The sequence below is a fragment of the Halyomorpha halys genome, unplaced genomic scaffold (genome assembly GCF_000696795.3).
Source record: "Halyomorpha halys isolate HHAL.00 unplaced genomic scaffold, Hhal_1.1 Scaffold418.1, whole genome shotgun sequence".
In the NCBI taxonomy this organism is placed as follows: Eukaryota; Metazoa; Arthropoda; class Insecta; order Hemiptera; family Pentatomidae; genus Halyomorpha; species Halyomorpha halys.
The window spans coordinates 834,971-848,670 of NW_027109309.1; the positions used below are offsets into that span (position 1 = coordinate 834,971).

Below are 13,700 nucleotides of genomic sequence, written 5' to 3' on the forward strand. Positions count from 1 at the left end.
TTTACACTTATGTTTTTGTTTTCCTTTTGTAACTTGTGTTTGTATCTTTTTTAGCCCTGACGAAGCCCTGCAACGTGGGGCGAAACGTTGGCTCAATAAAATAGTATATTCTACTATTTGAGTTTTTTTGACCGCACCCGGACCATATTCCTTTCATCTTTACACACGGTCAATCAATATCTTCCAGTATTTAAATTTTAAAAGTTCCTTCCCAATGGAAATGTTTCCAGCCCATTACTAGTTACCATTATCTGTAACAACTTTACTCTCTACCTAAACAGTAACCTAACCTCTCTACCTGAAGTACATAAAGAGTAACAGCAGGATTACATTAAAGACATCACAGGGGAAGATTAGGAATAGAAGTTTTAAGATTAAAAGAAGGAGAAAGTCATAAAAATTAGAAGCAAAAATGGCAACATAATAATGCCCTGAGGATAGATTTCATTACACAATATAAACAAGTTTTGGTTACTCCATTATGCAAATGGGAGAGGATGTTAATATATAGAAATATAATTTCTGTTGCACGAGAAAATCAGTACAAAATTTAAAAAGTTTATATATTTATATCTCAATAATGCATAAGATAGTAATTACTTAGCTGGATTGCTGAACTTTTCAACAAGACCCTTAGAAACCAGTTGGGACATCGAGGACCATCCAGTATAAAAACCACCAGAAACAGCTTTTTTCATTGATACATCAGTGTGCCGTTGGGCTGCTGTCATAACTTCAGCCTTTGTTGAAAAACCTAAAACCTAGGTCAGATAAATGATTTAAACTGTAAGGAATAATAATTTTTAAAAAATAAGGTAAATATAATCAGAAACACACCTGCATAGTTGGGTTCGTTTTCTTTCAATAGAAGACCTAATAAAATACCGTAAGCAGCCGATCTTTTCATTGGTATGTATACACGTTTTTTAATTTTTTTCTAAAACAGAAGACCATTCAAAACTTTCTAAAAAATATATAATATAATATTTTATAAAATTTAGAAAACTAGACAGAGCTTTAACTGCCTCTATCTCAACTCTAGAAGATCTTTTCTAAAACTCTGAATTAACTACTATCAGAGTAGGGTAAAAACTGGTTGCAACAAAACTAAAGCTAAAATGGTCATGAATACAATGTTTGTTTAGTACTCACTTCAGCATAACACATATTAAATATTTATTCTTAATGAAACATTAATTATAAAAAACTAAATCCATGACAACTTTAGCTATAGTTTTATCGCAAATAGTTTTTACCCAAACCTTAAGTAATTAGACAAGTAAGGTCTATAAATCCAAACTAATTTTTAAAACAATGGAATGGTTAAATTTTGTTGTTTAATTAAGAAAATAATCTTTTGACTAAATTTATTTAACAACTGTTGTGAATAAAATAAAATTGATTTCCATGACCATTTGTACAAAAAATGAAAACTTTAGTAATCTGAATAAACTCAGAAGGCCTATAAGACGCTAAAAATATTTATCAATTTAACAAAAATATAGTTCCTTGATAACTAATGGCATGCTCAATAGTCCTAATAGTAATATAGTATTTAACATAAATAGTTTTATTTAATGTTATGCAGTATTTAAGTTCATGGAAATTAGACCAGTTTTGGATAACAGTAAATAATTTGAAAAATATTTTATTTAAATAGTTATCCAGCCAAAACCCTCTAAAGTAAATGTTTCTTACTCTTTCTTTATTTTTATTTTCTTTATTTTTCAAGGATCTTTTAGGAGAAGCGAGATTATCTGTATTTTCCTTTCTGACATCAAGACAATTTTCACTTTCTCGAACACCATTTGATAAATTCCGAACATCCGGTCCTTCATTACACCTCTTGCCTTAAGGTTTAAAACATAAAAAGGATGTTAATTTTTATATCACAAATAATAGATAATGATAATAGTCACTTAAATTATACTTACTTGTAGCTTCATATTCATCTAGTTTATGAGCAAGTTTCACACAAAGTTGTTTATCAAAGTGTTCTAATATAATACATTCAAAACCACTGTTCAGAACCAATGGAAATTTTCTTAATGATTCGAGTGCCTGTCAATTCAACAAATAAAAATTACAATACATTCATGAAAATGGAAAAACAACTATAATGGATTTAAAAAGTAATGGGCTCACCAAGTAAAAAAATTAGGATTTTAATTAAATTCAAACTTTAATATAGTACATTATTTTCATGTCTATAAATACAGCAAATATCAGAACTGATCAGAAGCAAGGGGAAATTTAATAATTATTGGCTTATTAATATACTTTTCAATGGACAAGGTTCTTCCATGCCATAGACCTCGCTATTAAGTTTATTTTTCTTTGAATCCTACCATTATATTTCACACCACCTGTGTGTTATCCAAATTCTGTTTTAGGAATGTCAATGTCACTTCTTCACTAGTTACTCTACTAGTATAAATGATAAAGAAGAGAGGAATATATTCTACATTATAAACTTGTATCTGTAAACACTCATTCCCTGACTTAATGATCACTGTATCTCAAAAATAGCAATAGCTATGAAATTGAAATTTAATGTGGTCCCACAGTTTCTGTGGAGCTGTAATAAGACGAATGGTTTAAAAAAATTTAGTTTTTCAAATAACTCAAAAGCTATAGATCTTAAAGATGTAACGACTCATTAGAAAGGTAATTAAATGCTCTGAAATAAATAACTATAAATATCTCAATTGGATTAGCAATGATTTGGGCTTGGAATACATGTATATTTAAAAAAATATTAATAAATGGAATATGGTCCGGGTGCGGTAAAATAAAAATCAAATAATAAATGGGTGTACTATTTGAGTTTAATTTTACTGCACCCGGATTATATTCCATTTATTGATACACGGTCAATCAGCAATCTTCCAGTATTTAAAAATATTCTGTGCAAGTTTACATGGAAGCCCATTTAATCTTAACTAAAGATGAATTACTGAGTATTCTAAGTATTCCAGTCAAATAATTACACTGTTCAAGTACTGAATACTTTTGCCAATACTTAATTTATCTGATAATTGAGGAGTAGAAAAAGTGCACAACTCTTACTTGTGTGTGCTTTCTATTTTTATAATGGTTTAAGCTGAGTATTTTTATTACAATATATAGAACATGAGTACTTTTCGTGTCTGGGGATATTTCAGTTCTTTTTCATCCACAGATGATACAAAAAATTAACAATATATTTACCTTACTGTATATAGTTTCAATCTTTCCAGCAGTAACATTTTCTTCATGCCATTCTAACAACCATTTTTCAAACAATGGATTAGGGCTTTTTAGTTTAACTTTAATTCTCTCAGCAGATTGATTTTGTTCCATCAAAGGATCTAATACATGCCATTAAAAGAAATGACTGTAATTAGTGTTGACGAAAATATAAACAAATAAAGGGAAGGTAATAGGTGGTTACAACTACAATTTAGTTTTGAATACAATAAACCGCCATCCACACGTCTTATCTTATATATTCAATTATTTACCCTTAATTATTTCTATCCTATGTAGAAAAAAATAAAAATATGCAAAAAAACAATTTATATAAAAGGCAAACAGAAAAATTTAAACTTCCCATTTGTAATAAACAGTTTAATATATTTTGACCCTTGTATGGTGTTTCTAATATATAACAATAGCTATAATAATTTAATAATAATAATTTATGAAAAGTTCGTTTGTTCCAAAGTTAAGCTGAATGTTCAAGACCTATAATGTTTATTGAGAAGGTCTCTTCCTGGACTTGCGGGGAATGGAATTTGAACTTTTGATTTGCTCTTTGAGTAGTTAGTGCGACATTAATTACAATCATGGTTTGGTTGAAGAGCCCTAATGCTAATAAGCACCATATGGAATTGAAACCATGCATCAAATTAGATCTTTTTTCAGATGGTATAAACTTGTTATATTTTGAAGTAACCTTATCATGGAAATTTTTGTTTATTTGTTACAATATCATTATGTGAACAATTTAATTCACCAATCCTTGAGCCAGTATAATGCTCTCTAATTTTAGAACTAGTATGTATAGCTCCATCAGATTCTTCATTTACTTTTTTTGTTAAAATCAGTGTTTTCTTACTTTTAAAATATAAGGAGTTGAAACTTAGTTTACAAGGATCATTCTTAATAATAATCTGTGCTATTTATTTTTATTAACTTTTCAATGATATTAAAACAAATCTATTCATTAGTCTACCATCTTACATGTGGAAGATGTAAGACTATTATTCTTTTCTTGCTTTACTTGTCAATTTTTCAATCCATTGTTGAGATGTTCAGGTTAATAAGTTTACAAATAACAGTTCATATGATTTATTTTAAGTATGTACATATCTAGATTATAGTTTGGATATCACTGAATAATGTTTGTTATGTGCCACAAGTTTTAAACACTAATTTCTTTGTTTTCATTTTATTTTTCTTTAAATTTCTAATAAGTATTAATCGAGTAGTACCTAATTCTTTTATGCTTTAGATTGGGTTCTCCTGAGTTTGGTCATAAAATAATTTCTGTTTAGAAGCAAGTTATTTGGGTAAAATTATTTCTCTTCTTTAAATTAAATTAATGTATTTTAATATATAACAAAGAAAGCCTTGAATCACAGATTTGCTTACTTAAAGTATTAACATACTGGACAAAATTAGTTAAAGTGTCTTCTTAAATTTTTTACTATTAAATCACCTTACTTTATTTTGAATAGTTTTCTCCATTTGCTTCTCTAAAACCTCAAGCTCTCCCAAATGTCTTTAATTTCTATTGAAGTACTGATTTAAAAAAAAAAAATACTAAAACAACATATTTGATAAACTTAGTTGATAGAATAATATAAGTAATAACTTTCAAAATATAATGCATTAATTATTATGATAGATAAAAATGTTTGAAATATTTTTGTTTTAACAATTATTGTTTGAGTGAATGAGATTTCATTTGTTTACTGTAATAAAGTTAGTTATTAATAAATGAAAAACTAAGTATTACCTAACTATTATGGAATGTTCAGAATATAGAGTACAATGCAAAATCGGAGAAGGGTCATTTTCAGAAGTTTTAAAATGTGTGGACAGACATTCCGGAATATGTATTGCTGCAAAGCAATTAAAAAGAAGTTTTCGGAGGTAATTTTATGTTATGTAAACTATCTCATGTATTTCTGAAACCTATCTCTGTGTCTAATAGAAACTATTTGGTTACTAGTGCAGCACAAGCAGAAGAGATGCCAGAATTAATCGCAATGCGTAAGCTAACCAGGCATCCAAACATTCTACACATGATTGAGTCACATTTGTAGGTGAAATGGTTTTAATTCTTGAACTAATAATATTTTGTATTTATGAATTTTTTTTATAATTAACTCTTCTATAGAGTTAGTCTGAACTTTAAATATCTTCTTTTTTTTTTTTTTTTTTTTCAGTGATAAAGATACGGGTAAAGTTACTCTGGTTTTCGAATTAATGGACATGAGCCTATATGATTTGATTAGAAGCCGCAAAAAGTAAATGTTTTAAATTTAAATATTTATTTCTTGTCTTTTTTTACTCCTATATACTGCCATTATGAATGATAACAAACAATTTTGCTGTATTAGGTATTTTCAAAATATATTTCATATGTCTGATTAATATCAATTATTGTATTTTTTTGCCTAACTTAATTGTGGAATTATGTAAAATATATATAGTTACTTTTATAAAAGATGATTTTGTCAGTTGTTACGAAACTATCTAATTTTTTAATCTCCAAAAATTAAATGTGTTGAATAGATAAAACTGAAAAACTTAAGATAAAATTTTATAAATGACTCCATTAGCAATCATTCTTGTTTCAGATGCATTCCTGAAACTAAAGCCAAGCATTACCTTTATCAAATTGTTAAAGGTATCGATCATATCCATCACCATGGGATCTTTCATCGTGATATCAAGCCGGAAAATATATTGATCAAAGTAAGTATCTATTTTGTTTTATCAGCTTCTTGATTCTATTTTCATTTCTAAACCATTAATTATTTGATATTTTTGTAAAGTGTGTCCACCCACTCATACCTACTCTTGCATGCTTCTATCATAATTTTCATCTTTTGTTCTTTAAATTTTCCTTCTGTTAAATATTTCAGCTTAAAAGAATTATCATAGAGAAGATGCCCGGGAAATGCGTTCAGAAAACTGTGAATCAGTATACTTACTTTATTGTTTCTTTCCTAGCTGCACCTCCTACCATCATCCCTTTGTTTTCATCTACAGTCAACAATATTTCCATCATTAAAGAATTTAAAAAACAAAAAAATCCCTACCGCTACAATCCACCTAGGGTCTTTGGTCAAAGACCTAATCAGGAAGTATCATATTTTTTCTCTACCCATTACAGGTACCCTATGATAGGGCCGTTTGTTTACAAATGTAGGATTTATTTGTAGGGCCGCTTTAATACAAATGGTAGCCATTTGTAGGTGAGGGAATTAGAGTGTCAAGTTTTAACTCCCTTGTGACTGCAGTGGTACCAGTTTGAATCCGGCCTGGGGGTATGACTTTTATTTCTTTGGCAGACCCATAGTATGAAAACCCACTGTAATTAGACCAGGTTGTAGTGAACTTACTTCTTCAAGTATGAAGTTGTATTATTAATTTACAGAGTGACTGACATTTTTGGTAACTACTCCATTCCTATCAGTTGTGGCACAATGTTACAAAGCTTAAATCCTTCCTCAATAAGCGATCTATCTAATACAAAAATAATTTTCATGCTGTACTGATAGTTCCTAAAATCTGCGCTTTCAAACAAAAAATTCTTTATATATCGGTTAATTTGATTATTATTAAACCTTTCAGTGACCATGAGAGTGTTCTAATTAAAATTAAGTAAAGATTGATTTAATAGTTTTTGTGGTTAGATTACAAATAAGAAAGGGAACTTCCTTCAGGATATTAGTATTATTGCTTAAATAATCAATTTCTATTATATTTTTATTTAACTTATAAACTTTTTATTTTTAGGGCGATGTCATAAAGATATCAGACCTTGGATCTATCAAGGGCATATACACCAAGCAACCCTATACAGAATATATTTCAACAAGGTGGTATCGCTCCCCTGAATGCCTTCTTACTACTGGTTTCTATGGTCCTAAAATGGATGTCTGGGCCATTGGATGTGTGTTCTTTGAGCTCCTCACGTAAATAGTTACACGTATCAATATGTATATTACTCCTATTATCAGCTTTTGATAATATTGTTAGTTATATTATATTCCAAAATAAGTATAATTGTTATAACTAGAGCTGGATTTTTGTGCCGTAAAAACCTAAAAAGTGAAGTAAAAAACCCAAAATGAACCAAATCCTATAATAATCAACTTAATCGTCCATTTTATAATATTAATACATGTAAAACTTACCTAATCTTGTTTGAATTAAATTAAACTCATGAAATATTCTCTATATTGATAGAAATATTCATAAAAAAACTAAACTACTCTGATTAAAAACCTAATATTTTGTCCATAAGTGAAGAGTTATGAGGAAAACAATTGTTTTAAATATTTTATATTCTATTTATGAAGTGTGGAATTTAATTTTCAACTTCTTAAAACTACCTCAATTTTAAGTTTTTAAAAAAATGTGCAAGGTGCTATGTAAAAATCAATTATTTAAAAATATGCTTTCAACCAAATTTCCCTTTTTCATTTCCCATAGAATGTTCTTCCGCTTAGTTTATCAATTGTGTATTTACATACGAATATAGCAACAAACCACAAACCTAACAAGGAATGTCATTTTAGAGAATAAAAACTTTGATTTAAAAATATATTGGTATATTCACTTTTGTTCAAGTTAATAATTACTATTAAAAATTTCAGATAGAAGAATGTAGGGTTATAAGCAGATGGTCCCAAGCTTGTTAGAGACATTTTTTCATATTCACTAGGTACCACTAGTTATTACTATTCCAAGAATATTCGTCACCTGTGTTTACCTCTACATTTTCTATTAGATTGAATTCAACTCTTCATAATAAATAATAAAATTGATATAAATAAATATTGGTATACATAATATGAAATATTTAGTACAAGCCTTTAATGAAATTTAGTAAAAACATTAAACAAATTATTTTTCAGCTGTATACAAATTGTTTATAATACGGGTATTCTTCCCTAGCTGGGGGAAATCGTCCTCTATTAGTGCATAGAGACCGGTTTTTCTTAGCAATCTAGCCCGTTGTGTATCAAAGAAAGTGCAGTCCATTATGATGTGCTCAGCAGTCTTCGGAACACCACATCTAGGGCATAATAGATCAATACCCATTCCTTGGCCATGAAGCTTGACTCAAAATCTCCTATGTCCCATGAGAAATTGAGAGAGCCAGTAGTCTGAGAGGACCCAATTTGCTTCCATACATGACCAAACGGTGGGGAAAATATTTCCTTAAGGTAGCACCTTTTGGGCTTGTCACTAAACGCTGGTTTCACTCTTCTTTTGGTGTTCTCCTGGAGAACGGTTTTCCATTTGCTTAGGCTCTCATCAATCCTGACCTGAAGATTTGCCAGCAGACCTGCTGAGCCCTCTCTCTTGAATTTAAACGTCATAATTTCCTCCTGCAAGAGGAGGTCCAGAGGTACTCCTCCCACCAAGACTTGCAAAGCAGTTCGTTGGATCGTAGCCAATCTTCTCTTCTGCCGGTGTGAGAGATTCCGGTTTCAGGCTGGAAGACATCTCAGAATACCCATTATATATGGCCATTGTCGCAGGGTATCTGAGGCTCCAGAAGGCGCCTCCCTCATGACTAAGACGGTTCAAGGATTGGGCCACCCTATTTCCCAAGTAATCCAAGTGAGATGTCACGTTAAATCCTCTTCCAAAACTTATGCCAAGCTAAGTGACTACCGCACTTGGACGAATTCTTGTTCCTTAAATCATTAAATTAATTGGATGGACCCTATTCGTTTTTCCTCTTAAAAGAACAGCATGTGCCTTGCTAGAAGCAATTCTCAACTTTTTTGTCTCGTACCATTCTCCAATCAGGTCGGCACAACATTCCCCTTTTTTTTTAGGCCAGCTCTGTCATTGGAGAACAAACAACTGACGGAATCCTCATACAAGACTGAAAAAACAGGAAACTGCTCATCAATTCTGACTATTACAGCACTTACTATACAAACAGTCTAAACTTCCAATCCATTACAAAAGACTGATCTACATGACTATAACAAGGTCTATCTGGACAAACATAGTTGAGCTTTTGGGCTCTACTAAACCATCAAATTCCTGTCTTATCCAATCCTTACAGTCTGAAATCTTTAGTGCTCCTTACTTTGTCATAAATCAAGTAATCCATCAGGACCTCAATATTACATATGTTGCCGAATTGGCCGGAACTCGATACCAATCCTTCCACGATAAACTTCCCAATCACCCAAACCCACCTGTTTTTAACTTGGCTTCTACTTCATTACCTGTCTGAAATGAAGATCTTGTCCTCAAATGTTATTGGAGTTCTACCAATGCGTAGATTCTCCACACGTCTGTATCATGCCATTAATATAACTCGCATGTAAATATCAATTATAAATTTAATAAAATAAAAAAGCAGACATTAAATTTTTCTAAAATATTTAAAGTTATAAACATATTTTCGTAAAATTGTATTAAAATTCTATTTGTGGAAGAATAAAAAAAGGATTTGGTTTGACAGTAGGTGACCTCTTTCCTTTATTTAATTGAGGCTTTGAGACAGTGGGTTGTATGGTTAGACATTAGTATAACTTGTAGTGATATGTTAAGTCTCTTGATAAACAAAAATCAAAAGTATTAACTGTTACCATGAACTGAACATAGATATTGGAAGCTGAACAGTTAATAGTTAATAGTATAAGAAAAAGGTTATATTAATTGTGTGGGAAAAACATGGTTATTTTAAGCCTATATTAAGAATTATTTATTTATAAATAATTCTTTTGAAATATAGGAATATTAAACACTTTAAAGAGCATGTGATGCATTATGTTGATAAATAATGTGTATTTAATCATTTCTAAGTGAAATAAGTGTTTTTAGATTTAAATATTAGAACATAAGAATAATTTTAGTTAAGAGACTGGAACAGTACAGTCTAAATCATAGCAGCATAAAGATGCTGATTGCCGTTCAATTATAATTAATAATACATAATGACAGTGAAAACTTGTAAAACATGTTAGTTTATGTCTACAAAGTACGTAATATTATGTTTTTAAAGGCTTAAAATAAAAACTAATCATCAATTATTTTTGAACAAAAAAAATTAGCTAGTGAAAATTAAAGAATAAAAAAGACATTAATTAGTTTAAAATGTTTATCCAGTATCAGGCACTGTAAGAAGAGACCCATCAGTTCTTTATAAGATTTCATGAAGACTAGACGTGTGTCTTTGTTACAATTCTTTATCAGAAGCCACTGACAATATATTTGGGAAGTCTCACTAGAGAAAATTATTTTCATTAAAGTCTAGTGCAAGTTATTTTTAATACTTGCAAAATTCATTAAATGTTAATTAATAAATTGACAATATGATTGAACTTTAAACAATATTAAATATAATTATGATCAAAATAATTGTTTGAACAGAAAAATATTAGTCAATGTAGGTGCAGTTTTGAAGCAGAAATAATTATAAAGAAGTTACCTCAGCCAGTAGTGAACTTCAATCAAGACTCAACCACCAAAAATTTTAATAACAATTATTAAAAACTTTAATTAATTTTTTTTTCTAAGCCCATTAATCTTAAGGGTTTGATATATAGTGGTTTGGTAACTATAATTATCTCTTGTAATGCATTTCAGTCAAATGCATTTTAAAGAGGGGAATGAGGAATGGAATTTGCCCGAAAATTGGAATATGGGTTGAGTCTGCTGTCTGATTATGGGGTTCATCAGATTTTGTATTGTCTATTGTCAGTAAGTTATTTGTCCTCAGTCGAGTTTGAATCTGTTTGTGTGTATGTGCCATCTTTGTGGCCCCTATGCAATGTGTTATTGAATTCTTGCTGTCTTTATTCATGTAGCAGTAGATTGTGTTGTCTCATTGTTTTGTTTTTTTCGGCTTGAACTTGATGACTGTGTTAGGCTCTTGGTACCATAAATTATTTATTTTATTGGTCCGGATTTGGTTCTACCAATCTTGTAAGAATAAATATAATACAAAAAAATATTACAATGCCGATCGTAAAACAGAGACTAAGATTATAAGAAAGTATAATACCAACACTAAATATTTAAATAATTATGAAGTTAACAAAACCTATTATTATTTTCCATAAAGTAAAATAAGAAATACATTACAGTAGCTGCTTAGAGTAGATCTAAGTATGATTTATTGAATTAAAAGAGATTGTTCTGGTTACTTTGCAGGTTAAAGCCACTTTTTCCAGGAAGCAGTGAAGTTGATCAAATATCTAAAATCCATAGCGTTCTTGGAACTCCAAATCCTCGGCTTTTATCAAAATTTAAAAGACAGTGAGATTTTTTTCCTATGAATTTGCTAAATATATTACTTTGGTTATTTACAGTACATTAAACAAGATTTAGTTTATTATTAATTAAACTTTAGTTTAGATAATAATTGTTATTGCCAATTAAATACTTGTTTTCATTATATATTTCAAAATACATTATTTTTTTGTAACCTTAGGACATATATAGTTAGCTTTCAGAAGGGCATCAGGGGCAGGGGAACCTGTTTCATAACGAAGTACAAACTAACACTATTAGTTGTTTATTAATTGTACTTGGTACTATTTAACTAACACTATTAGTTGTTTATTAATTGTACTTGGTACTATTTAACTAACTTACATTATTTTACTTTTCATCTCCTTAATATCACTAGTAGTCATGAAAAAAAGTATTAGTACTTTTATGTAGTAGTTTGCCTACTTATATTTATTTTAGCTTTCATTATGAAACAGACTCCTAAACATACTCTAATGATATTCTAAATCATGGGTTGTGTGTTTTAGCAAACCGAGGAACTGTAATGTTAATTTTCCTCCAAAACAAGGAACTGGTCTTAATCCTCTGATTCCTTTCATATCAGATATTGGCAGGGAAGTTTTAAAACAAATGATTGTTTATGATCCAGAAACAAGAATCAATATTCGAAGACTTGTAGAGCACAAGTACTTCGATGATTTAAGGTACAGATTAAAAAACACTTGTATATTTTCGATAGTTGTAATCATCATAAAAATTTTCCTATTCCTAAACTAGTTCTCAATAATACAATAATTATTACAGAAATAATTAAATTTTAAAAAAAATTAGTTCCGTACTTCTAATTAATATTTAATTTAGTAACTATTGAGGTGCGAGCATTGCCTAATGTTTCTTATTTTACTTTTTTAGAGATCACAGTTCTGGTTTCAACGCCAATTTTTCATGGACTACTATAGGTTCTGGTTCATTGAACAAAACTTCTTGGAGAAATCCTGCTTTGTTGTCATTTTTAACTAACGAAAAGAGAAAGAAGCCAAAAGTGACAAAAGTATTTTTAATATGATTAATAAGGATAATATTAGTTTTAATGATAATATTTATCTTCTAATTTATTATCTATGATTTTGTAAAATCTCTCTTGTATCCTAAATAGATGAACTCCTTATTACAATTTATTTAGTATTAATGGAGACGGATATATTTTTAATGAATTTTCATCATATTTTGGAAGATTATTAGTTTACCATTTGGAATTTAAGGATTAAATGATCCTGATGTTGGTCAAAAAGTTACTCAAAAATAGATGAAAACTATCTGTTAATATTATTATTATAAAAACCAGTTAATAGTTGTTTAATAATTATAGGCAAGATTATTTTGCCATCATTTTAATTTATAATAAAGGTGTCATGCCTTCATCAGGAACACTATAACAATTAAAAAATATATATATAATTCCATGACTTCAGTTCCTAAAAAAATTATAATTGATTATGTGCACTCCATAATAGATATGTCTCTATATCATCAATCATATATATATATATATATATATATTGTTTTTATATAAATTGTTAACAAAAAACTATGTTAAGCCACCTCAAATTGACTCTGTCTCTTTGTAGGAAAGGTTAACTAAAAGAAACGCTGGCTCAGATCGAAACATTTATTTGTTAAGTAAATACAAAAAAACTATTAATTAAATAAAAATAAACTTTCCAAAAATATAGAACAAAATTAGAATTTTAAAGAATCCTTTTTTGAAGCAAAATTGCAATTAAAAAAAAAACAAAATTGCTAGTCACAAACTCCGATGGGTCAGGGCCTTGAAGTCTGTTCCAAAAGGTCAGAAACAGTGTTCTCAATCTACGTCGGTGGGCCCATACATCGAAGTGGCACTCCGATAAATCACGCAGCAAGGTCTGGTGAGTGAAGTAAAAGGACTGTACGACCGTACTATACCAAGTTGACTGGGCAACTGCATTACACCAAGTCGACTGAGCGACTGTACGTAGACTGCTGAACTGAGGCCACAACACGTATTGTTGTTTGGCAAATAATCCTACTGGCTGGTATTTCACCATATAAACATTACACCACAAGCATTAATTCTCTTCATTTAAAACAAAACATACTTATAGTGTAATTAAATCTATTTACTGCCTATTTACAAACCATTTACATTTTAATTTATATACATGGTGTTAACA

The 13,700-nt window shown here is 29.5% G+C and overlaps 2 protein-coding genes across 6 annotated transcripts in view; one reads left to right on the forward strand and one right to left on the reverse strand.

Moving 5' to 3' along the window:
- Positions 1–4,287, reverse strand: part of mus81 (mus81 structure-specific endonuclease subunit) — a 13,713-nt gene extending 9,426 nt beyond the window's left edge. Inside the window, exons 1-6 of one of the 2 annotated variants that reach the window (XM_067047497.1) lie at positions 3,727–3,932; positions 3,211–3,350; positions 1,935–2,061; positions 1,699–1,850; positions 838–937; positions 601–754 (exon numbers count right to left, since the gene is read on the reverse strand). In XM_067047497.1, coding sequence (XP_066903598.1) covers positions 601–754; positions 838–937; positions 1,699–1,850; positions 1,935–2,061; positions 3,211–3,350; positions 3,727–3,886 — 833 coding nt within the window. In that variant the 5' untranslated portion in view covers positions 3,887–3,932. Of the gene's footprint in view, positions 1–600; positions 755–837; positions 938–1,698; positions 1,851–1,934; positions 2,062–3,210; positions 3,351–3,726; positions 3,933–4,224 lie in introns of those variants that run through there. The other variant, XM_014423380.3, reaches the window with a different exon arrangement.
- Positions 3,898–13,700, forward strand: part of LOC106682495 (MAPK/MAK/MRK overlapping kinase) — a 16,086-nt gene continuing 6,283 nt past the window's right edge. The window contains exons 1-10 of one of the 4 annotated variants that reach the window (XM_014423383.2): positions 3,910–4,038; positions 4,496–4,553; positions 5,025–5,139; positions 5,219–5,308; positions 5,436–5,516; positions 5,850–5,967; positions 7,015–7,193; positions 11,407–11,511; positions 12,015–12,191; positions 12,400–12,538. In XM_014423383.2, the coding sequence (XP_014278869.1) occupies positions 5,238–5,308; positions 5,436–5,516; positions 5,850–5,967; positions 7,015–7,193; positions 11,407–11,511; positions 12,015–12,191; positions 12,400–12,538 (870 nt within the window). In that variant the 5' untranslated portion in view covers positions 3,910–4,038; positions 4,496–4,553; positions 5,025–5,139; positions 5,219–5,237. Of the gene's footprint in view, positions 4,039–4,495; positions 4,554–5,024; positions 5,140–5,218; positions 5,313–5,435; positions 5,517–5,849; positions 5,968–7,014; positions 7,194–11,406; positions 11,512–12,014; positions 12,192–12,399; positions 12,539–13,700 lie in introns of all 4 variants that reach the window. The other 3 variants (XM_014423385.2, XM_014423384.2, XM_014423382.2) reach the window with 3 other exon arrangements.